The following is a 24,176-nucleotide window of genomic DNA, read 5'->3' as shown; positions in this document are numbered from 1 at the left end:
GAAAAGCTTCTATTTTTACAACTGTATATTGATGAAATCTGACAACTTTGGTCTTCCAGGATGCAAATGCAGATACAGGCTCCCGAAAAGGTGATGAAGAGAATGGAAAGAAAAAACAAAAGAGCCTTCCAATTGGAACAAAGATCTATGAATTCTATAATGCACCTATTGTCAAATTTTGGTTCTACACAGTAAGTCATGATGATTAAATGGATAGTGATCATTTCTCTCACACCTGTGAAACCAAAAGGATTTCAATGTAAAAATAAGAACCAAGTAATAAATAAATAAATAGTACTAACTTCCATGGGATCTGATGAGTAAAGCACTCCCTTTATTCAGAGAAAAAGTCATAGACAGTGAAACAAAATGAATAACTGAAGCTTATGCTGTCAGTCTCTGAAGCTCCTACATGCTTTGAAGGAGGCTCTGTGTGACCGATCATACCCAACGTCAGTGCAAGCTCCACAATGCAGTCACTCCATCCAGACTAGGCTGGATTCTTTTGCTTTCCAAAAGGTCCTGGTTCCTGTTCTGCATTGAAATACACTTTAGGAGCCAAGAAGAGATCCCACAGTGACAGTGCTTGCCATTTGCTCTGCTGCTCACCTGAGTGTAGCCCAGATGGAAGCACAAATCCCAGCCTGCTAAGACTTAATAGGTACTTTCATTTAAATAATTAAAATAATTAAAATCAATCTAAATGAAAATAATGTTTGGCAAGCATCTAATTTTCTATTAAGTGCATCAAGAATTATCTGGTGCCAAACTCAGTTATAATAAAACAGAAAATGTATAAACACTACTGCTTATTCATTTTTTTGTGTGCCCTAGATACTGATTTCTTTTTTATTCAAAGTTAGGATGCTGGATACCTGGTAGGTCATAATAATATGTAGGCTTTTAGTTTTAGCACCTTGTAATCACAAAACACTGCACTGATCCTTTTCTGCTGCCTGTATTAATGATCTAAAAGCAAAATTACTATTTAATTTCAAAGAAAAGTATTCAACATGATTTCACAGTGTAAAGAAATTACTTTTTCATAGGTTAAAAAAGCCTCATGCACAAATGGCCTGATTTAGAGGGCTTTAGAATTGCTGTTTTTCTTCTTTCAACAAATGAGATAATTCAGCTGTCTGGATCATATGTTCCACAGCATCTGTGGTTCCTTTAGCTGCTGGAGGCCTGTGGCCTCTTCCAGTGTGCCTGGCAGCTATGGAGGGGCATTGCAGGAGGACTGCTTCCTTCAGAGAAGAAAAAATTTCTTCCTGTGCATGGAAGGGTCTTCAGCAGCTGAATATTTCACACAGAGCCTCAACATATGGGTTCATACATGTGTGAAGGTCACAATTAGCAAAATTAGTAGGGAAACAAATGCAGGGGGCTTTGAATACTGCCTAACTGTGGGAGAACTGGGATCTATCACCTAAAATCCATAAAGGAATTTTTTTTTTGGTAGATATCATACCTTGGTTACTTGATGTTATTTAATTATATCATCTTGGTGCGGATGGAACGGTGGCCATCAGTCCAGGAATGGATTGTCATCTCCTACATTGTGACCTTGGCTTTGGAGAAAGTAAGAGAGGTAAAGTCTGACCATACCAACATCTCACAGCCCTTACAATGAAGCTCCCTCTTGGAAGTTGGTAATGGATGGACTTGTGCTCAGGGTTGAGAAACCAAATATGAGAGAGAAGATTCTCATTTTCACAGTTCCAAATTGCCCCATCGCTGCAGAGTTATGACCCATCTATAACCCATTTCCATGCATTAAACCCTTCTCTTACTGGGCAAAGAGCTCAGGCAGAAGTGCCCTGTGTTCAGGAGTGAATAGTAATGTTGTCACTCTGCTCTGCATTTCTGAGGAGGGGCAGGGCCATAACCCATGAAGGAATCCCAGTAGGTCCTGTCTGTTATTACTGGTGGGATCCTGGATGAGAGCTGCAGCAGAGAGGTGTTTGGGGCAATTGGCCAGTACTCTCTGACTCAGCCCCTTACTTTTGTGAGAAGAAAGCATAAAAGCTTCTGCAGTGCTCACGTGCTGTGGTGTGGTTTGCACTTGGCCTGTCCTTCTCCAATTCACAATTCCCACGTCTCATACCAACTGTATTTGGAGACAAATATGAATGCCAAGACAGTCAGCCAGATCTCCTGGTTTAGATGTTATTGATTAAAACCTACAGCAAAAAAGGTTTTAATCAATAAAGCCAAAATAGGAACAAATATGAAAAGGGGGTTCAGAGGAGGGCCAGGAAAACGATCAGAGGACTGGAACAGCTCTGCTGTGGAAACAGGCTGAGAGGGACTTGTAAGGAAAACAGAGAGAGACTGTTTACAAAGGCCTGTAGAGACAGGACGAGGGGCAGCAGTTTCAAACTGAAAGAAAGTAGATTTGTATTGGACATAAAGAAGAAATTGTTTTTAATGAGGGTGGTGAAGCCCTGGCACAGGTTTTCCTGAGAAGCTGGGGATGCCCCATCCCTGGAAGTGTCCAAGGCCAGGTTAGATGGGGATTGGAGCAGCCTGGGATAGTGGGAGGTGTCCCTGCTGATGGCAGGGTGCTTGGAGTAGATGCTCTTCATACATCCCTTCCAATACAAATAATTTCATGATTCTATGAAAAGGAAATCTTGTCTGCCAGTAACTAAAAGTATTCTTGCTTGAAATAAATTTTTCTGACAATTGACAAGGTCTCAGACACCTGTTGCACATGACAAGATTGGTCTTTTTTCATGAACATTACTTCAAAAATATTAAGTTGGAGTTTTTTCTAATGATTTCTTTGTTAAATGATTTTTTTAATGTTTTTTGTTTGTTTGTTTGTTTGTTTTTTATTTCAGATTCTGATGTCAGAGCCAGGCAAGCTGAGCCAAAAAGTCAAAGTTTGGCTCCAGGAATACTGGAATATTACTGACCTGGTGGCTATTTCAGTATTTATTATAGGAGCAATTCTTCGCCTACAGAACCAGCCTTACATGGGTTATGGAAGAGTGATTTACTGCGTAGATATCATTTTCTGGTACATTAGAGTACTAGATATCTTTGGTGTGAACAAATATCTGGGACCTTACGTCATGATGATTGGAAAGATGGTTAGTGCCTGAATTGCTATAAATTATGTCTTTCAGAACTTCATGGGAAACTAAATTCCTTTCTGATTTAGAAGGAGGTTTTCCATCGAGTAGGACTCTGAATAAAGCCTGTGAAAAGTTGCCCTGTGAATTTCACACACACTCAAGATATAGTACCTCTTGCAATAATAGACTGCAGATACACCAGGATCGCCCACAAAACCATCAGCTGTGGGCAGGAGATGATGAAGAGATGATCTAACAGTTGCTGTGCAACCACAGAAGAGGTCTGTGCTGAGAGCACAGCATAGTGCACTTGATATCAAGGAGAAAGGGATAGCAAAGACTTTAGCATTTTAAGTATAATAATAAAATAATAATTATTAAAAATAATATTAAAATAATAAATATAATTATTACTCCTTTAAACAGCTGGGTTTTTCTGCATTTTTATGTATGCTTAATTCATGAGCAGTAGAAAGTCACTGTGAGGGAGATTCTCTCCTGGTGCTCCCTTATTCCATGTGTGCTGGCACACAGCCCTGCTGGTGCTGCTGTGCCACCCAGGGCTGACCAGAGCCTCCTGTGCTCTGTCCATGCAGATGATTGACATGCTCTACTTCGTGGTCATCATGCTTGTGGTCCTGATGAGCTTCGGGGTGGCCCGCCAGGCCATCCTGCACCCCGACGAGGAGCCCTCCTGGAGGCTGGCCCGGAACATCTTCTACATGCCCTACTGGATGATCTACGGAGAGGTGTTCGCAGACCAGATAGACCGTAAGAGTAGAATTCATAGTAAGAGTCTGTTTCCTGTTTCTGAGGCAGATGATCAGATCCAAATTAAAGATTTTTTCTTTTAATTTGGAAGTAGTGTTTTCTCTTTATGGTTATATTGTTGTTGTTTTCTTGTGACACACCTGAGACTGAACAATTTTCTGTTCCCCACCTGCATGTCTTGCCTCTCAGTTTATATTCAAATTCAGTTCACACTGAAAGTGGTATAGTCTGGATTATTCTCCTGTCCGAGAGTATAACAGCGTTAAGATCCCTGTTTACTTGCAGGGATCAACAGAAATCATTTTGAAATGTTCTTTTGAACCAAAGTTTTACTAATAGTTCCAACAGAAGAAGAAAAAAATAAATACCTTGCACAGGAGGTTAAAATACACATATCCTTTCATCTCCAACTCACAGCACAGGCAATGAGCTCATACATTTTTACTCCCATTCATGTATCTGTCTGCTTTCACGGATGTTTCCATTTCATGAATCACCAGTGTTCTTCTTTTCTACACCTGTGGGAAAACAAAACTATGCTTGATTAGCTTTGGGTGTGGAAATAGCCTTTCTTCTAAAAAAACCTGCATAATTTAAAAAAATAGCTGTCACTGTTTTAAATGAGATGGAAACTGTCCTGTTGCTGCTAATTCTGTGTTAATATTGCAAATTCGTATGACAGTCAACGTGCAGCTGGCCTCCTCTAGTGTGTATCCTGTAGTTTGCACTTCATCTGAAATAGTACAAACTGCTGTTTCAGCTCTGTGCAGGTGTTATTTCAGTCATCTGTATGTACTGACAGGTAGCAAAGTGGAAGGCTGATGAACCTGGAGGTCTACATTCAAAAACCATAAAGATCCATCATCAAGAGAAGCTTTTATACCAAATGTCATTAAGGTGTACTTTAATTGCTTAGAAAGGAATAAAATGTCATTGCTCTGTTTCTGAACAGTGTACACTGTTGCAAAAATCGTATCCTCTTTGTTTTCTTAGTGAATGCTTGTCTCATTAATGGAACTTATGATACAGTAAGTTACTTGATGAAATGAAAGGTCAAGCCACTCATTTATTGTCTGATAGTGCAGTTTTGGTGCACAAGAGATCCTGAGCTTATCCTGACTCACAAATGGGTCAGTTCTCCTATGGGGAGGAAGTGACTGTAACAGGGTATCCCTTACCTCATTGAAATCCTACTTCAGTTTGGACAAAGAATGTTTGCCAATGTAGACAGTTTGATTTCTTTATAAATCAAAACTCATACCTTGCCCAGCTCTACTGATATCTTTAGTGTAAGTGGTGTCCCAGGCTTCTCTCATGCTTCTAGTCATGTAGTTATATACGCAGAATCCTTTGAATTAGAAATCTTTTTTCAGCAGAGCAAAATATTTGTGAGACAAAAAGTTTGAGCTTTCCAGTTACACAAGCTCAGCTATTTGCTCCTTCCCAGGTCAGAAGCTTTGCTGTGTCAGTAGCCTAAACATAAACTAACTTGGAAATGTGCAGGTTTGTGTAGTTTTAATATTGAAATAATTATGGCTATGCAAGGCATTCTACAAGTGTAACTAGACTGCATTTCAACTGTTCTGTAATTTTTTAATGTGTAGAAGTCTACTGATTGATTCCTGAAGATCTTTTTGCTTTCAACAAGAAATTGTCACTGATCTTCCTGTGGTTCTCTTTAAACACACCACAAAAGCAGCCTCAGAAGTCACTGGGGAGAGATTGCTATGGGCAGTCTAATATGACTCTGAGTCAAGTGCTAATGGGCTGTTTTGCCAAGGCCCAGGGGTGTAAACAGTTTATGGGAAAAGTATTACACGGAATTTTCCATCTGAAATAAGGTAGTTGGACTTTGTCAGGAGCTTCACTGAGGACAGGGTGTCACCTGAATGGGAAGATCACAAGTTGCAGAATTTGCTAGGGTTGTAAGGCACCTTTGGAAAGCATCCACCTGAACTTTCCTGCTCAAAACAGGGCAGGTTGCTCAGGGACTCAGGGTTGCTCAGTCAGGTTTATAGTCTGATTTCTATGGGGGAGCCCAGAACTAGAGACAGAAATCCAGATGTGGTTTCACCGGAGTTGAGTAGAGAGGAATAGAACAATAACCTCCCTTAACTTGCTGGTGACACTTCTAATGAACCCAGGGTGCCCTTGCATGGTTCACTCTGTTTAGAAGACATCCATGAGCAAGAAGTTCATGGCATCTGGTGCTCAACAGCATCACATTCTTAAACAATAGAGAAGCCTGGCTGAGTTTTTTTCAATAGTGAGATTTTTCTTACAATCACCATTTAGGAATTGGCAAGCAAGTATCCACACTGGTAGTCAAAATGGGCTTTAATGATACTGATGTTATTACAGTGTACAAATATCTTGACTATTAATGGAAACATAGATATTCAAAAGAAACATCTGACAGACTCAAAGCCAGAGTGGTTCTTTAAAAAAAAAAAAAAAAGGAAAGAGAAAAAAGGGAGGAAATGTAGCTAAAAGAACGATTTTTGTGTGATAGTTTTGAGTTGTTTCGTGTTCATGGTGATGCCAGTTTTGTTTACTTGCCTGAAATATCCTCTATATTTAAATGATCATCTGCCAGGAGCATTTTGTGATATTTTATTACTGTCATTAATTCACTGCCATATGTAACATTTGGGGAAAACAGCATGAAAAGGAAATTGCAGAATGCAATGCATTTTTAACAAAGACATTGTTTCGAGGCATATGTCTCTACTGTTCTGACATTTGAGTTGCTTATCTTTTCTTGGCAGCAGAACTGTATCTTCAATCACTTTTTTTTGGTCTTGTTTCTTTATTATTCTCTTTCTCTCCCTGCCTCCTTTTCTCTTTCGTTCCTTGGAATGCTCTTCAGTCTATGCCATGGAAATTAATCGTAAGTGTCAGTGGGGACCTGATTATCTCATTTAGCTGAATATGTTCATTTAATCTTTTTCTTGACTAGTTTCTCACATTTTAATTATAGCACTTATCCAATATTCAGGTGTGAATCTTGTTTATCTACTGTAATACTTTCATTTGAAAATAAGCAGAGGAAAAATATTTTATTTTAATCCCGAATGCAGATCAAAGGTTTTAATTGAGTTTATGTGGTTGCTAAGACTTGTTTCTAGTACACCAACAGTAAAATAATCAGGTTTTTTAAATTACGATGCATAAGTGGCATTGTATAACTAATTCCCTTTGATTACATAGATACAATGTGACTGGTTTTTTAGTAGTACTTTCACTGGTCCTTTTGAATAAAATTACAATTTGCTTAACATTTCTGTTATACTTTTCTTAGGAAAACCTGGAAAAATATAAGTCTGATGTTTGAGAAACAAGTAAAATAGATGTTATTAATTATAGTCTAAATATCTCTTTCAGTCCACAGGAAATAAGATTAGTCTGTTTTCAAATAAATGTTCACATAAACTAAATCTGTAATGAACATGGTGTCAGACTTAGTATTTGCTAAGATTTCAGCTAAAGAACCTGTGGTTGACAAACGCTTTACCTGCTACTAAATGGTTCCAAAAGCTAACCTTGTATTTGAAATCAGGTATGCTGGCACTTAAGATCAGAACAAACTGGCTTCATTTACCCAACTCCAAGACAACCTGTGTATTCTTAGAATTACTTCAGGCAATCATTTTATATTGGTTTGCTCAATATTCTCACTTTTTGTCTCATTCTCAGTGGTCTGTTTTGTTGTCACTATATCATTTTCATTTTATAACTTTATCTGTGTGGTACCACTGGCCTGCTGGTAACATTAACAGCCCCAGACAGGCCAAGGAATAGTATAGGATCTGTCCAGGGGGTCAGTAAGAGGCAAAAGGAGACAGGGCCAGAGGGTCCATCCAGGGCACTCCCACAGGTCCAAGGTCCCTCCTGGAGGCAGGACTGAGACCTGCACACCTGACACAGCCCGGGAGGGACAGGTATCACAGGGGGTGTACATGTAAACCCCCAGTAAAGCTGGTCCAGGGTCATTAAAGGCCTATTTAATACATTCAGGGCCCCAGTAAAAGTTTAATTTACGCTCAGCAATCTGGGACCACCAAGCCAATCCTTTTGTATCTTTGGCAAGGTATGCACACAAGCTTGGCTGAAGAATTTTTTTTAATTCCCCTATTAATGTTTTATACATATGAATATCTTGTCCTAAACTATTAGTATGAGAAAAAGAAAATCCAAATGAATTTGATGAGAAAGCCACATTGTACAGTAAACTTGGAGCTGCCTCTCCGTTCATTAATACAGGAAATTGTTTTTATAAGCTGTAGTTAGAAGCAGAATTTGAAGTAGAAATTATATATACTTGCTACTGGAAATAAACTGACAAAATTTGGCAAATTTTATGCATGTCTCATCGTTAAATAAATGTGAATAGTGTTTTTAAATATCAGGCGGTTTGTGAAAAATGCCTTTCCTGTTTTTTCTTCAGCTCCTTGTGGGGACAATCTTTATGATGATGATGGTAAACGCCTCCCTCCGTGTATCCCAGGGGCCTGGCTCACTCCTGCCATCATGGCCTGTTACCTCTTGGTAGCAAATATCCTGTTGGTAAACCTGCTGATTGCTGTCTTCAAGTATGTAAATGATCATGGATCTTTTTCTTATTGTTGAGATAAAATTTCTTTGAGAACCCATCAGCTGATTTTGCAAGGTTTTGCATTTCAGAATCTAATGGTTCTGGGTATGACTGACAAATCCTGAAAGTAGTGTGCACACTGGGCAGGAGAGGAGGAAAGGTGCCTTTTTTTCCAGCAATTGCAGTAATGCATAAGAGAGAATCTGGCTACTTGCAATTACCTTTTAATGGGTAATGACAGGCCTCAAGATTGCTCTGGAAAGACGAGAAACAGAATCCATGAAACCTGCTATGCACAGGATAAAGCCCATGGAGCCACTGGCTGCTGACTCTGTGATAGAACAGCACAAAAATCTCAGCACCCAAAGCAGGAGGCATTCCCACTACACCATCTGGCTTGTTTTTTCTTCATTCTTCCTGTTTTGTTTTTAATTTAGAAAAAGAAATTAGGGCCTTGCAGAATTCTTATAAGACCTAAAAAAAGAGTCTATATTGCCTGAACCAACAGGAAGGATGGCTACATGTTGCCAAGGTCTGTGGCCAAGCAGTGTGCGCTATCTATATTTATCTGTATCTATATTTAGACTACTCTGGAGTAAAACTACATACATTTCTGCAGCTTGTTCTTCCTACCTACGTTATACTGCATGGATTTCCTCTCATGACCTAGGGATTAAAAAAAAAAAAAAAGGAATAACTACTTGCTGGTAATACTTTCTGAACACAGCACCTGAGAAAAGCAGGTGATCCATTTTTGCCTGTTGGCATAGGAAGCTGGTGTCACAAGCACAAAGCCTGTCTTTCATTGGATGTATGGAGCTTAAAAGGTCAGGAATTTCAAAGGGCTGGAATGCCAGTCAGTTAGCTGGGGGAGAAGGGAAGGATCTCACAATGGGAGCTATTATTGGCTGAAGGACCAAGGAATCAGCAGTTTGGGAAGTAGGTCATGCTGTTAACTCCTGCCGTGCCAGCGAGGTGCAGGGGGCTGGGATCCTGCTAGAAAGGAGACACAGAATGAAGCCAGATTGTTATTTATCATTGGTAAATAATCTCATGTGTACCTAACCTAAAGAAAGCAAAAGCTCTGTGTACACAGGAATTCTTTGGTTTCAGAGAGGTGTTTTAACTGGTTTTATGAATGGAGATATTCTAAAGAACATGAAGTTAGAAAAGTGGACAGAAAATATAAAAAAGGAAGTGCAAATATCATCACCATCATACAAGTGGAGTGAGCTGTCTGAGCATACTTTAAAATAGCTCGAAAAGTTTTTTCTATGACAGAATATCAAGTCTGTTTTCCCTTAGTTGGTATTTCATAACTGTGACCATTGTTATCTCTGGATTGAATACTATCACTTATATTGCTTCATATTCACTGAATTTCAAAATAAACCATCATTACAACACACCTTATTTTGCTGTAAAAATGATGAGGCTTCCAAGAATAAATTCCTTTACAAGAATATGCACCATGTTTTCAAGTCAGAAGTTTGAGTGAATAAAGTTTAAATTTAGGACATTTTGTGAAACTTGAAAAGTCTTCTATGTAGGTCAAGCTGATTAACATATTAAAGGCAAACTATGTGCAGCTTCTGAGTTTAGCATAAAAAATACTTTTCAGGGATTTAATACTTTGTGTAGCATCAAATACTGGCATGTGGTAGAAGAAATAGTTCATAACCAAGCCCCAGAATACCAATTATGTGATGCATAAATTGTGCAAGTCTCTTTTCACTGACACCTAAAGGATTTATACAGTAGGAGCAAATGATCCCAGAGGAGGACTGTTCTGGGTGGTGCATAAGGGATGCAGAGCACTTCTTGTTTGTACCCTCAGAAGAAGTGGTGAAATCATGAGTTCAAGTTAATTGTCAGTTCAGTAGCACCAACAAGGAGCTGAACCAAGCAGGTCCTGTAGCTCCATGTTGTTATTTAGCTGCTGCTTTTTTTCAACAGAGTATTTGCTCAATGATAAGTAAAATTAGGGACCTAATAGCAACTGTCCCCATGTTTCCTTTCAGCAATACCTTCTTTGAGGTAAAATCAATATCCAACCAAGTGTGGAAGTTCCAGCGGTACCAGCTGATCATGACATTCCACGACAGGCCTGTCCTGCCTCCACCCATGATCATCTTCAGCCACATCTACATCATCATCAAGAGAATCTGCTGTCGCTGCAAGAAGGGGGATGGAGACCAGGATGAGCGTGACAGGGGACTGAGTATGAGAGAAATCTTCTCTAAATTGAGCTCTTTGCACCCTCTCAGCAGAAAGCACCACCTTTTTGCAACACTGAACTATTGGTTCACTGTACAATCAAGTGTATTTGCAGAAGACAGTGTGGGCCAAGATTTGTGTCAAGTTAACAGCTCTTGGGCGCCAGGGGCATCTAAGAACATGCAATTTTATGATGCTAATGAAGACTTTCTTTAACAGGCTTTCTTAAAACAGTGAGATAGTATCTACTCAGTCCAGTGGGTTACCAAGTTCTAGCGAAGTCCATGTTGGGAAGGGCATAAAGGAAATTGAGAAGAAGGGATCACAGTTTCAAATGTCATCTATAGTGTCAGCTCTGTGATTGTGAGCAACCTGTGACTAAGAGTATCCCCACTATCATTTGGAGATTTTTCTGTCATTTCATAGGGAAACTGTGAGGACACTTCTAACCTACTCTGCAACTGTTAATTATTATTTTCATTATATGCCTCATGGAAATAATCACAAATTCACAATTATCCCTCTATTTCTACATTTCACAGGAAACATTTTTGCACAATAGGAAAAAGAAAAAGGAAAAAGTTAAATGTAACCCTCCTTCCAAATGCAAAGAGACAAATTCAAATAAAGGATAAAATGTTCCCAAGAGCTTATATTCCTCTTGGATTTTTCTTACATGGTTATACATTTCTGAACATTATCCAAAGAATATATGTGAACAATCTGTTAGTTTATCTGTTGCCTACAACTGGCATCCTTCTAAGAACAATATTTGAGTGAAGGAACACTCAAACTGGCAGAGCTTGCCTTTGTCTTGTAAAGGCTGCTCAGTTTGTTCAACGCACAGCACTTGCTGCTAAAAAGTGCAAAAGTCATTGAGAACATATAAGGCCCAGTGGATGGTCACAGGACATGATGGTCATAATGCATTCCATTGCCTTCACAGCTGGGCCTGTCTTTGGCTACGTGCTCATTCCCTATTTAAAAAATCATCTGTTCATTTAGTGCAGGAGTAGAATCTGCAATATGCCCATGTCCAAAATAAACTGCCAAATTGGATTTAAATTGCCTGCCAGAAGTTCAGAAAAACTCCTATTTTGTTCTTCTCTTTTGCACAGAGTTATTTCTGAATGATGAAGAGCTAAAAAAACTGTATGAGTTTGAAGAGGAGTGTGTGGAAGAATACTTCCAGGACAAAGAGGACGAGCAGCAATCATCCAATGATGAACGCATCAGAGTTACCTCTGAAAGGTACCTATTATAAGAAAAAAATCCACACAGTATTTGCTTTTTTGTATCTCTTTATAACCACAGTTGAGTTAAAATACAAAAGATTTAGATCTTGAAGAAAACCATCACCAACTCAGGTGATCTGAATCCCAAGTAACTACCTGAGCAGGTGCATCTGTCACAAGAGCAAGCTTTGTGCTGTTCCTGCTGGCATGTCACTAAATCTGCTGGTTTGGGTAGCTTTGTTATAAGAATGAATTTTTTACCTCTCGCCCGTCTGAGGATCACAGTTACAATTTCTATCTGAGTAAACTGCCACTTGTTGAGTTTCCAACTGTTCGTCCAATCCTGAGAAACATGTTGGAGATTAATGACAAAAGCACTGAAGGTTCTTCCCTGTGGTTTATACTGAGGTCTGGCACCCACAGCTGCTGAATTTTTAATTTCTGCCACAGATTCTCTTGGAAGCTTTGAACAAGGCATTTAACATGAACTTCCCCTTTTAAAAGACAGGGAATATTCTCATGTAAATCATTAAGCTATTCTGAGGACTAGGTAACGTTTGCATATTGCTGTGTAAGCACATAGTGATAGTGGCAGCAGGGCTTTTTTATGAGGTCACTTGGCAGGACTGCTCCCAAAAGCTCTGCCTGTTCTGTTAGGAGATGTAAGGAACTCAAGAGATGGGGTTTTTTGTCACTTTCTTGAAATAATGAAAAATTCTCCCTGTAATAAAAATTATACACAGTTTAAACCCTCTTTCACTTTAATCTACTATGTGGTATTCTGATGATGAAGTACTCCACATACATATTTCTATATATATCTATATACATCTATATCTATATTAATATATATTTTCCTTTTAACATTTCTTTTAAAATAGCTCTGTGAGCCATAAAATTCTTTAACAGATAAGTATCTTTCTCTTGACAGAGGCCCTGAGCATCTTGCATTATTAAATGTGAAATTTGAGACTAGAGAAGGAAATTAAATCTGCTCCATGTATTTGGGTAGTTTCTCTTGCACTATTTATCCATGGTAATTTGTCAAAATCCTAGGTATTGTGGCAGAGAATAAAGCAGGGCTGGTAAGCCTCACTGATTCACTATGGTCTGTGGCCACAAAGCAGATTTGCTTATTTCTCATGGCTTCTTGCTCCAGATGCTTCGTCATCTTTTGTGTGTGAGAGCAAAAGGATGTGATTTAATTTCCACAGTTGATTTACTAGATCTCTAAGTCACATTCTAATTAATTACTTTTATATGCATTTTTCTAGTACCATCATATCCATTATGATATAAATGATAAGAGAAAATGGGGAAAAGTAATATTGTAATTGAACTGGAGGATAGTTCCACTCCCTTCAGCTGATACATAATAGAAAGGTATTTCAAGAGCTAAAGCAATCCCATCAACACCAGCATATGTTCTCTCTAATACAGCTACAAAACCTGTTTTACAACATGCTTTGATGCTGTTTTAAGTCACCTTGGGAGCATATCATTAGAAAGTACTTTTCATGTAATTAATTGATGCTTCACAGTGAAAGGACAGCTGAGCATGCGATGGGTGGCACACACAGAAGTGTTAATAGTAGACTGTCCCTGAGGGCTACAACTCTTGGACTCTCCTGGCAGAGCAAAGTCCAAATAGCCCTCTAATATGGTGTATGGAAAGCATAGATAACAAGAAAATGCACATGCTTTTGATGCTACACATAGGCAAAAAGAATGAGGCATGGCATGTACCACAGAATGCTGCCTGAGGAAGGAATGGGGAGCTGGGTGTCTTTAATGGGTTACTGCACCATTCTACAGGCTCTGGTCTGTGCTTCCTCTTTTATACCCAACAGAGTTGAAAATATGTCTATGAGGCTGGAAGAAGTGAATGAGAGAGAGCATTTTATGAAAGCTTCTCTGCAAACAGTCGACCTGCGGCTCTCGCAGCTGGAGGAGCTCTCCGGTCGGATGGTGAATGCCCTGGAGAAGCTGGCAGGGATCGACAAGTCCGAGCTGACGTACCCGCGCTCACGGGCCTCGTCCGAGTGTGATGCTGCTTATCTGCTGAGGCAGAGCAGTGTCAACAGCTCTGATGGCTACAGCGTGTACAGGTACCAGGTTGGTGGAGATGAGCTGACCTTTGATGACAGTGCCACTCCTATGTCACCAGCCATGGGACTGCGGAGAAAAGCCCACTCTATTGGTGCCAAAGAAGATGGAGCAGACCCAAAGATGCTGGTTCCAGAACACCACAGCAGTCCCCATCACAGCTCTAGTGCTAATGCAGTCACCACAGCAGATCACAGTAAATCTACGTTAGATATTGCACAGAGCGATTCCAGACCCCATTCTCAGTCAGGTGGCTTGGGGGATGAAAAGCAGGGGATTTTCAGTAGCAATGGAATGGTTCCTCAAAGTATAAACCAGATGGATGCTGTTACAAACAGTCAGTCAGTAGCAGGATCAGATTTTCCAAACACTCAGTTAAAAGTAGAACGTACCAAGTTAGAAGCCACCATCTCTTATCCCTTGGAAAAATCTAAAGCAATGCGCTATTTTCCTCCTGAAACTTTCAGTGCTTGTCAAACCACTATGATGAAGTCAAGGAGCTTTATATTTGCACAAGGTGGGAAGCTGGTTGGAGGAGTTAACAACTGGACCACAGAATATAGCACCATTATGGATCAGGTGTGCCCTTCTACGATTGAACAGTGGGCCACGGAGTGGAAATATGAAGTTGAGCAGCAGCTTTCTCAAGAACGTCCTCCAGAATACCCTGGTCTTGTCTCTGAAGCAGAAAGGCAAGCAGAGGAGAAACAGTTACAGATGGACACAGATGATGATAGTAATGCTGGTGAAGCAGGTATGAGTGCCTCTTACACCCCTATGCCTGCCACTGTCAAGGCTGAGAAAGAGAATTTACTGTCAGTAAAGCCAGAAAGGACTTCTGGGCTCCCACCAGTACGTTCAAAGAGTTTGCACAGCCATTCTCGGAAAGCCAAGTCTGTAAAGGACAAATTAAAAAGACCAGGACATGCCAGCAGTGTAACTAATTTGGTGGGACCGTTTGGCAGTGCAAGAGAAGAACAGAAAACTAGGCAAGAAAATGCATCCACAGAAACTGAATGTTAATGTGGCTTTTGGCCCCTGTTTTACTGACAGGCAAGAAATCAGCATGGCAAATTGAATAAATTACGGATTTGAAAATTAATTTATAAGAAAGAATTTTGGATATTTTTGTTTCTTTTCTTTTAAACTTAATAGATATATGTTCTTTTCTTAAATAAATGCTTGCTGGGTTGGGTGAAAGGGAGATGCTGTGTCAGGGGCAGACAAAAAGTAGGTACAGTTCACAGATGCCGACAATATAGATCTTCCTTTTTTCTATTTCAGCCTCCCTCATAAGCTCATTTACTGACAAGCTCTTTATGAAAGCTCTTACAGGAAGGACAATAATATAATAATTCAGAAAATTTTTTTCTTCTTTTTTATTGGAAGACTTCTTAAACTGAACTAATTTTTAACCAGCCTTAGTTTTTACCCTTACTTATGCAGCTGGTTTCTTTGTGGCCATGGAGTTTTTTTCAGATCAAAAAAAAAATTGTTGGAGGCAAGGAAAAATTATGCAGTCCCCTCTTTCCCTTCTGATTTCATGCATGCTGCTTAGGTTCCCCTTCAGAATGGCACAACATAGCAGTTTTTATCCACTAAAATAGGTCAGAGTGGCCAAATCTGACCTGGAAAGCTACCTGTAGACATAACCTGTCCTTGAACTTTAATAGCATAATCTTGCTTTCAGGACCATATCTATCCCCACCCCAAAGCATGCTGACAGCCTTAAACTGTTGAAAAACAGTGATCATTGTTTCAAAATGTTTGAGGAATTTCTAAGAATATGAAGTACATGGAGATTTTAATAACACAAATCCAAGATCTGCATTAGTGTTTTGTATAAATGAGGATTACAATAGAAGTCCATGTAGAATAAGAATCTTGCTTTTCTTAAATGCCTGCAAGGAAAAACAAATCAAAACAAAACAGGAAAGGTGTTCTGATCAGGTGAGATCAAAATGTAGCCAATCTGTTCTTGAACCAAATCTACTGTGACAAATTCAACTTTCATTTTGCAATCTCGTTATGAGAACACATGAGGAACAAGAAACAGTTTCTAGGAGTCAGTCTAAACAAAAGATAAATTTTCCAGATGAGAATAGAAATTCTATACATTTTCTTGAGTAAATTTCAAAAGCAAATGTCAATGGGGAAAAGAAGTCTTTTCTATCCCTTGATGACTAAGACTGGAAATCCATATCTATTTATACAGATTTACGCAGCACACTTGTCTCAACGGTGGCATTCTAAGTACTTGGTTTTCATAAGTTACTTCATAATAGCATGATGTTATTTTCCTCATTCCTCCCTGCTAACTTTTAGGAATTCGGATTTCTCAAATACTCAGCACCTCTCTTTGCAGGGGATGCTTAACATTGAACAGACAAGAAAGAAAATTAGTTAAAGGCATGTTACTTGTTCACAGAATATTGGTCAAAGCTTTATGTTCACTCATTAACCGTCAGACTTATTCATGTACTATTTTGAATAGACAGAATATATTTTTTCTCTCACCATCAGCCCCACAGTCTGCAGGTCGGTGTCCTCCTTGATAATGCTGCTTACAGCATTTTGAAATGCAGGATTGATGGAAGGCTCTATAAATACATTGATGGCATCTGATTTTATTGTGTGTAATATATTTTCGTACTCCATCCATACTTATACCTTGAAGTACTGTTACCAAACTGAATGGTCATGGAAAGTGCATGGACATTTCTGAAAGTTGAATCATCATTTACTATGGATTTTTGCTGGCTTGGTCTTATCAGCAGGTTTACTGGTTTCACTACTGTTGGAACAGTGTTGACATTTCTCTTTTCATGTGGGCTTCTCTTTTCTTCAACTTTAGGGAACTTGGCATTTTGTAAAAACAATGACATTCGAAGTTTTTTCACTTCCACGTTTACTTCTGTGTTACCATTCTGTGCAACTACATAGCCATTGTGTATATGTGGTTAAAATAGCCTCCAGTTTGCCAATGCCTTTTTATTGTTTGCCTGCATATTCACGGGAATGGGTTCATTAACAAACACAAAGGGATGCAGCTTTTCAGCACTGTGCTAAACAAGCAGTGAGCATTGTGGAATGGAGTACAGTGTTGCATACCTCTTGTTACGTTGTCTTTGTAAAATGTGTGTTAATCATGCTCTTGACCACTTAATTTTTTTAGCATTTACATGGAAAATTTGTCTGATAGAATGTAGATTTCAAACAGAAACATTTAACCTTTGTATTTATTTTCTTCCTTCGTGTAAAAATATTTATAAAGAAACACATGAAAAATATAGCAAGTTAATTCAGTATAACAATTTTTTCACTGTGATATCCAAACCCTTCACATATCTATTTCTTCTTTTGCAGTACACGGGCCAAACATTTTCTAAGAAAAGTTTCTTTTTCAACATTTGCCAGTAGTTTTCCATAAAATTCTTTATAGGGGGATGATTTTAAAAGGTTTGGATATTTGCTGTGCTCTTGCATAGCATGAAGTGAATGACAACCTCTCTGCCACTAAATGTGAAGTAACCACACTGGCTTTGCAGAGTCATTTCAGCCATTTTAATAAGATTCAAATATGGCTTTGTATGTGCATAGAAGACCAGTAGATTTGGAGCTCACTAAACAGAATAATGAGCAGCACATTTGCATGTCTGCCTGCTTTCCTGAATACTGGCTGAAAGGGGGCAGGCAGAGAATTTGCATTTCTGAAGAGCCATGTTTAATACTGCTTTTCAGGAGGCTGTACCCCCTGCACTGCCGAGTACCTGGTGACTTCACAGCGGTGTCACTGTGAATGCCATTGCCATGATTTATTGTGTGCTTGACCTGTAATGAGCCAGGTCGAGCCTGAAGAGTCTGTGCTCTAAGGCTGTGTCTGTGCAGAGATGTTACACTGAGGCAAATTAAATTTGTTCACCTTCCAGTATCTTGCAATACAGACATTTCCCTTTCCCTCAAGGCAAATGTTTTAAACATGGTGACTAATTGTAATCTTCACAAAGGCAGATTCATAACCCTACCAGCCGATTCCATGAATTACCCCTTTTTACATTGCATCATTCAGGGACTAACTTAACTTTGCTCTTGCAAGCCTCTTCTGTTGCAGAGTCACTCTTTCCATTTTAGACACGGGATTTTGATACCTGAGAACCAAGAAAGTCCATTTTCCATATTATTTACTAATTCATTAAAGTAGCCATTGAAACCTTCCAACTGTGGTTTCTCCATGCTGCTTCTTTGGATGCTTTCCAAGGTTCTGGGCTTCACTATCATCTTTGGCAAAATATTTGGCTGTCCTTCTAAATAAAAATAAAAAGAATACAGGTATCTGCAAGGCCTTGTCAGAAAACAGGAACCTGAGGAGGATGTGTGACCAGGGATGGTAACAGGATTATTTCATTAGCTTTGCAGGATTGACAGGACTGTGCCCTGTTCTGGGTGTTCTGGGCAGTGAACCCATTGACACAAAGCCAGTTTGCTGCCAAGCCATTGATGGGGAGAAGGTGAGCTTTCAGAGCAACAGCAGCACTTGGACACAGGTCTGGGGTCCCCCATTTTGCTCCTGCAGCACTGTCCTGTCCGGTGGGTCACTTCTAGTTAAACTACAGTTACACTCAAAAGCTGTTATGAGCAAAAAGGAGACACAACGTGTTTGTAAAGTCAGGAATGTATTGTTAGTGCAGTGAATTTTAACACTAATAATATGAATTATTATTAGTCTAGATCAAAGAAGAAGAGAGGAGAGACAAAAAGAGAGGAGAGAAAAGAATACTACCATACTACTACAGGAAAAAATACTCAATGAGTTGATCTATGCACACTTCCTACTTTCTACCCCTTTTTTGATGGTATATTCACATTTGCTCTGGGTCTAACAGTTAGTGGCTGCAGTGGGGATAGTGAGGAAATACTGTCAGCATCCCAGGTAATTTCTAGGGTTAGCATGATGTTGATGTTGTTTGTTTCTGTTTCTTTATTTTTTGCTTGCTTAGGGGCAATTTTATGTTTGCTACAAACTTTATATCTTGATTTTCATCACTGGCCTTCAAATCTTACAAATACACTTGAATTTCCTAGTCATTAGAAAAATTGCTTTCACAGCTGAACAAATGAAGGGACTGCTGGAGGCAGGTTGAGGCAAGTTCAGGCAAAGCAGTCCCGACAAGCCTGGTCCTGAGCCCCTACAGAGTCAGCAGAAAGCCCATGGCCTGTTACTGGGAGTGACAATTAACCTCTGTTTACTGGGCTATGAGGCTACATTAGACCTAGAGGTGTTTTCCTCTCACTGCAACCATTGCAGATAAATATTCTATCACATGCAGCAGTCAGCTAAGCTGAAAATGGAGCCCAACTGGGGGGTTTGGTCCCCCATTGCAATCCAGGATCAGACAGAAAGGCAAAAGTGACCTAAGAACCTGTTTGATGTGGCCATTTAAAGGCCATTTCAACTGGTTCCAGGGACTGGGGGATGGGGTGGTCAAAAACCAGTACCCAGCAGTAGTTTGGATTGGCTGACAAACCACAAGACTTGAGAGAAGTAAGACAAAGACCACAGATTTTCTTAAAACTGTAATTTTCTTTCACTTTTTTCAACTTTTAGCCTTATCTGCAGAAACAAAATCTGATATGGCAAAGTGGTGCTTTATAGTTGATATCCTGTATCTTTACAATGGATGTAAGGTATGCCATGATAATAGGCTTTAAATTATTCTTTGCAGTTGTTTAGCCAAAATATTTAAGTGCCTGTATCTACCTTGTGCTCGGTGTTCGCGTTTATGAAAAAGGGGTGGTGTAATTTCATGTGCCTGCTCCTCTGTTGTCTCTTCAACATGAAAACCCCTGTGAAACTGCAGTGCTTCATCATGCACTGGAGATGCAACCACTTCCCTTTTCTTGCCCTAACTGGACTTCTGTGATCAGCAAGCTATTACCTGAGCAGACCAACAGCCTTCGAAAATGGCCATGAAAAAAGATTGGACTCTAGTTTAGTAGCATTAGTAATGCAATAGTCATTGTCACAATACCTATGTGAAATGGTCCAAGCCAAGGTAGAACATTGGACTGATAATTAGTACCAAGTAACTCTGGGCAAGTAATCCTACAGAATGATTAACAAGACAAGTAGCCTTATGTGACATAGCAAAACTCCATATCATTCAATCTCCACACTGAGGACCACTTCCACCTTGCAGGTGTGCCTTGCAAAGGAGGCTTCTTTCCTGAGGTTCCTCAAGAAACTAAAACCTCTGCATAATTTTTTGTTTTGTGTCTTCTGTATGTCTTTGGCCAAGACTGCCAAAGTTGCCGTTTTATATAAATAATGACATTTTAAATATTATTCTCCTGGATCTTCATCAAGGACACTCAAGAAAGACTTTTTTTCCCCAACTACTTAATAAATTTAAGGCACAATGATTTTATTCTATAAGGGAACAAACCTGTAGGGCTGGCTTCCTCACAAGTCCTCAACCAAAGTCCCTCACTTCTGAGTGCAGGCCAAGGCAAGTTGGGTGCACAAACCATTGAGTGCACAGGTAAAGTAATAAACTGTAACACTTTCAGTGAAAACTAGAACAGATGCCACCAGTGAATTCCTGCCTTTGCAGACTTGCTGCAGCTCTGGGCATGTAGCTCAGCTGCGAAGTCAGACAACACCTATGTCCTTTTGTCTTGGAGTTCAAACCAGTAATTCAACCAGACTTCAGAGAACTATGAAAACATGTAAGTTGCCATAGAAATGCAGGCCTGGAAGAGATCATCTGCACTGAGCCCAGTTCAGCTATGCCAATAGCACCAGTGGCAGATGGTGGTCTAACCTGTTCTTGAACATGTGTAATGAAAGCCATTCTCTAACCTGAGAGATCAAAAGGGACCATTGTGAAAATCTGCTCTGACCTAACCCCTGCCCTCATGCATTGCACAGGCCAAAATACTTCCCCAGCCACAGAGCTGCCTTGGGAAGTTGTACCAGACCTTTTAGGAAGATCCCTGGCCTGGTGTGCAGTGAGTACAGCAGGCTATGCACCACAGGCAGAGCTAAGCAGATAATTATCTTCACTGTAACAATTGCACTGCATGTAAAAAGAGGCCCTGGGAGACCCACACAGTGTACGGGGAGGGATGTGATACCACCAGGAGAGCAGGCCAGGCTGGTGGGCAATTGTAAGAGTCCTGGTCAGTCTAGCACATGGGAGGTATCACTGAATAACAAGGTTGAGGCAAAGAAAATAATTGTACTGAGTAAAAAGTGATATTTTTTAAAATAATGAGAATAAAAATAGACATCTGCAGTCTTTTCAGTTCAGCTGGCTTTGTTGCATAGCTGTCTTCCCACTATCCTTTCAAGACTGTTCTCATAGAACAAAGGCACTCTCAGAAACCTGGGGCTTAGCAGAACTGTTTGAAGAAAGTGAGCAAGTGAGGCAAAGCTGGGATGGCCAGAGATGGGCAGGCAGTTGAGTGCACTGCCAAAAAGGAGTCAGGGGATCCAGAGGATTTCCCTCCCTGCCCTACCCTGCCATCCCCACAACTACCTATTGTGCTCGTCTTGCCTGCCCTGCCCTGCCTGCCTACCCTGCTCTGCTTGCCTGTCCTGCTCTGCCTGTCTGCATCCCACTGCAAGTTGTGACAGAATGAACTTGCTCCTCCAAAGTACTCACTTCTGTCAAATCAGCTTTTTTTCCCACTGGCATAAAACTCTTCCAATGGCAACTTGTGACCCATTCCAACAGCAATCCTCACAAATCTTGTGAGAGCTTAGTTTTGGTTTTGTTTGTTCCTTTTTAGAACAGTACTGCAATTTCAATGTGTCAGTGCAATCCTTAATGGAAATCTGTGCTATCCTATGATCATTCCCTCAGGAGTAAGATTGCTTTTGCAGCTACTCCTCAGAAGGCTCTGTGCTGATGCAGAAACACTCTTGTGATTCTGATGGAGTATAAATAATTGTCATTTTTAATATCACTGGCAGATTTGCTATATGCAATTTCAAGTCTGGCAGATTTGGGCAGTTTCTGCCTTCTTCCTCATCCCCTCACTTTCTCTTCCCCCTTTTCTGATTTTAATTCCCTTTCAACAATGTTCTGAATATGAACAAAAACTCTCAAGAAGGATAAGGATGAGGGCAACTCCCACAGTATCAAACATCCAGGGGATTTAGGGTGTGACAGGGGCAGGTCAGCAGCAGGAGAGGAGCTGTGCCTTCTCTCCCAGCACCGTTGGGCACTCCACACCACCAGCAGCATCTGCAGCTCAGTGCACTCTGCAATGGCCGGGCTGGGGCTGAGCCATGCCAGGCTCAGGAATGCCACTTACACAGTGACGTTTGCAGCATAAAATGAAAGACCTATATGTGAAATTAGAGGATAAAGTGAACTGTCTGCCAACACCAAATGAGACCTTTGTGCAGGGAGGTGCATTTGTTTTAAAAAGCACACAGTGAGATTGTTTTTACCTTCTCTACCTACAAGTCCAAGAGCACTGTGGTGTTATGGAGGTGCTTGTTGGTGCTCTCCCCTGGGCTGTTGAACAGCATTAAGGGTATGCACATGAGCTTCTTTCTTCAGTCTAGGCAGGTGCCAGGGGATCGTTTCCCCCCTCACTGTTCAGTCAAACCTTCCTGCTGGCATCAGTGGGGCATCTCACCTAAGTTGTGAAATCAAGATTGTGCCCTAAAGCCTGTTCTTTCATTGAATGCCCACCCTCTGATTTCACCAAAAATCCCAGGGGCTATAATGCAATGCAACGTGCTTTCTATCAATGAGGGAAGACCTTGACCCTGCAGCTGACACTGGGTGCTGCATGTGTCATCTTGTGTCTAAAAATGTGTCCATTTTTCTGGAGCCTTCTAGTTCTTTGGTGTCTTTATGTCAGTGATATTAGAACCCAGACTCTTCCCCCTTCCTCAGATCTCACAGCTGATGGACTGTGTCTCAGTCTCAGTCTAGGGATCTCTATTAAACCACATTACCATCCAACCTGTTGCTCCTTGTAGGAGGTATTTCCACTGTGCAGGCCAAGCCCCCTGCAGTCAGTGCTCACACAAACACCTGCAGCACGGACCCTTATGAGTGCCATGGGCCACTAAGAACACGTGAGCAGTCACTCAGATTCCTCCTTATCAAAGAGACGGCAGTGATGGATTTAGGCAGTTCACGTGGATGACCACGTTATTTCCACATTCTGGAAAAGCTCAGGTGGGCAATCCAGGAGTGCCTGGAAAGCTTGAAGGGCTGTTGGACAGCAGCAGGATGGCAGCACGGAGCAGGAAGGTGCCTGGGCATCACCCCCCACCACGCCCACCCCTGTACTCCCCGTGCCAAGGGCGGCAGTGGAAAAGCTCAGCAGCAGCAGCTGATTCACAGAACGCTGAGGGGCTGGAAAGGATCTTAAAGATCACCTAGTCCCAGCCCCCTACACCTCCTACTAAACCAGGCTGCTCAGGGCCTTATCCAGCCTGGCCTTGCTCACTCCAGGCTGGGGCACCCACAACCTCCCTGCGCCAGGGCCTCACCCTCTCTCCCCGCCCCGTGCCGGAGCTGGATTTTCCCCGCTGCCCCGCGACAGCCCCGGGCGGCAACAAACCCCGCACGCCCCGCTGTGCCCCAGATCCCGGCGATCTGTGGGATCCGCCCCGCGCCCGCACAGGCCCGTGCCGGCCGTCAGCGGGGAAGGCCCGGGCCGGGGCCGCGCTGAGCCGGTGCCGGGGCTGCCCTGGGCCTGCCCTGGGCCTGCCCATCCCGCTGGCTCCTCCCTGGGGGAAGGAGGGGAAGCAGGGGAAGGAGGGAAGGCGCCGGGGCCGCCCCCGCCGTGTGACGGGAGCGCAGCCCCGAGCGGGCGCCGGGCCTGAGCCGGCGGGTCGGCACCAGCTGCGGGGCCCGGCCCGGCCCGGCCGCCGGCGGACACCATGTTCTCCCTCAAGCCGCCCAAACCTACCTTCAAGTCGTACCTTCTGCCTCAGGTAACCGCGTTTTGCTGCCATTATCGACCTGCCCCGGGCCGGGCACAGCCCCGAGCCGGGCACAGCCCCGAGCCGGTCGGCCCGGGGTGGTTGTCTGGCCCGTGGGACCACAGAGGGAAGGCTCATGTCATCGTCCTCTGCACTTGACACACGCATATTTATGTTTAAAGGAAGAAACTTTTCGCGCGAGTAGGTCGGACCTGCGG

General features: G+C 41.5%; 2 protein-coding genes and 1 long non-coding RNA gene across 11 annotated transcripts in view; 2 read left to right on the top strand and 1 right to left on the bottom strand.

Annotated features, from left to right (window-relative positions):
* The window catches only part of TRPM1 (transient receptor potential cation channel subfamily M member 1), a 95,726-nt gene extending 80,618 nt beyond the window's left edge, over positions 1-15,108 (top strand). For 2 of the 6 annotated variants that reach the window (XM_064668284.1, XM_064668287.1), the window contains 9 exons: positions 60-191; positions 1,463-1,591; positions 2,847-3,098; positions 3,680-3,854; positions 6,724-6,744; positions 8,302-8,446; positions 10,470-10,669; positions 11,784-11,916; positions 13,751-15,108. In XM_064668284.1, coding sequence (XP_064524354.1) covers positions 60-191; positions 1,463-1,591; positions 2,847-3,098; positions 3,680-3,854; positions 6,724-6,744; positions 8,302-8,446; positions 10,470-10,669; positions 11,784-11,916; positions 13,751-15,029 — 2,466 coding nt within the window. In that variant the 3' untranslated portion in view covers positions 15,030-15,108. Of the gene's footprint in view, positions 1-59; positions 192-1,462; positions 1,592-2,846; positions 3,099-3,679; positions 3,873-6,723; positions 6,745-8,301; positions 8,447-10,469; positions 10,670-11,783; positions 11,917-13,750 lie in introns of all 6 variants that reach the window. The other 4 variants (XM_064668286.1, XM_064668288.1, XM_064668283.1 and 1 more) reach the window with 3 other exon arrangements.
* Positions 175-24,059, bottom strand: LOC135420635 (uncharacterized). Of its 3 annotated transcripts, none has more exons than XR_010433637.1 (4): positions 23,946-24,059; positions 8,670-10,622; positions 1,472-4,372; positions 175-534 (listed from the first exon to the last, which is right to left on the bottom strand). It is a non-coding gene; the product is annotated as an uncharacterized LOC135420635 (long non-coding RNA). The 3 variants fall into 3 exon arrangements; XR_010433636.1 differs by lacking the exon at positions 175-534 and having other exon boundaries at positions 3,501-4,372; positions 8,670-8,779; positions 9,179-10,622; XR_010433635.1 differs by lacking the exon at positions 175-534 and adding an exon at positions 22,465-22,655 and having other exon boundaries at positions 3,501-4,372; positions 23,946-24,052.
* Positions 23,797-24,176, top strand: part of MTMR10 (myotubularin related protein 10) — a 35,707-nt gene continuing 35,327 nt past the window's right edge. The window contains exon 1 of one of the 2 annotated variants that reach the window (XM_064668295.1): positions 23,797-23,970. In XM_064668295.1, the coding sequence (XP_064524365.1) occupies positions 23,917-23,970 (54 nt within the window). In that variant the 5' untranslated portion in view covers positions 23,797-23,916. Of the gene's footprint in view, positions 23,971-24,055; positions 24,160-24,176 lie in introns of those variants that run through there. The other variant, XM_064668296.1, reaches the window with a different exon arrangement.

This window comes from Pseudopipra pipra, chromosome 12 (assembly GCF_036250125.1).
Source record: "Pseudopipra pipra isolate bDixPip1 chromosome 12, bDixPip1.hap1, whole genome shotgun sequence".
Taxonomy (NCBI): Eukaryota; Metazoa; Chordata; class Aves; order Passeriformes; family Pipridae; genus Pseudopipra; species Pseudopipra pipra.
The sequence above is the reverse complement of the archived record's forward strand: the minus strand, read 5'-3'. Positions and strand labels throughout refer to the sequence as shown.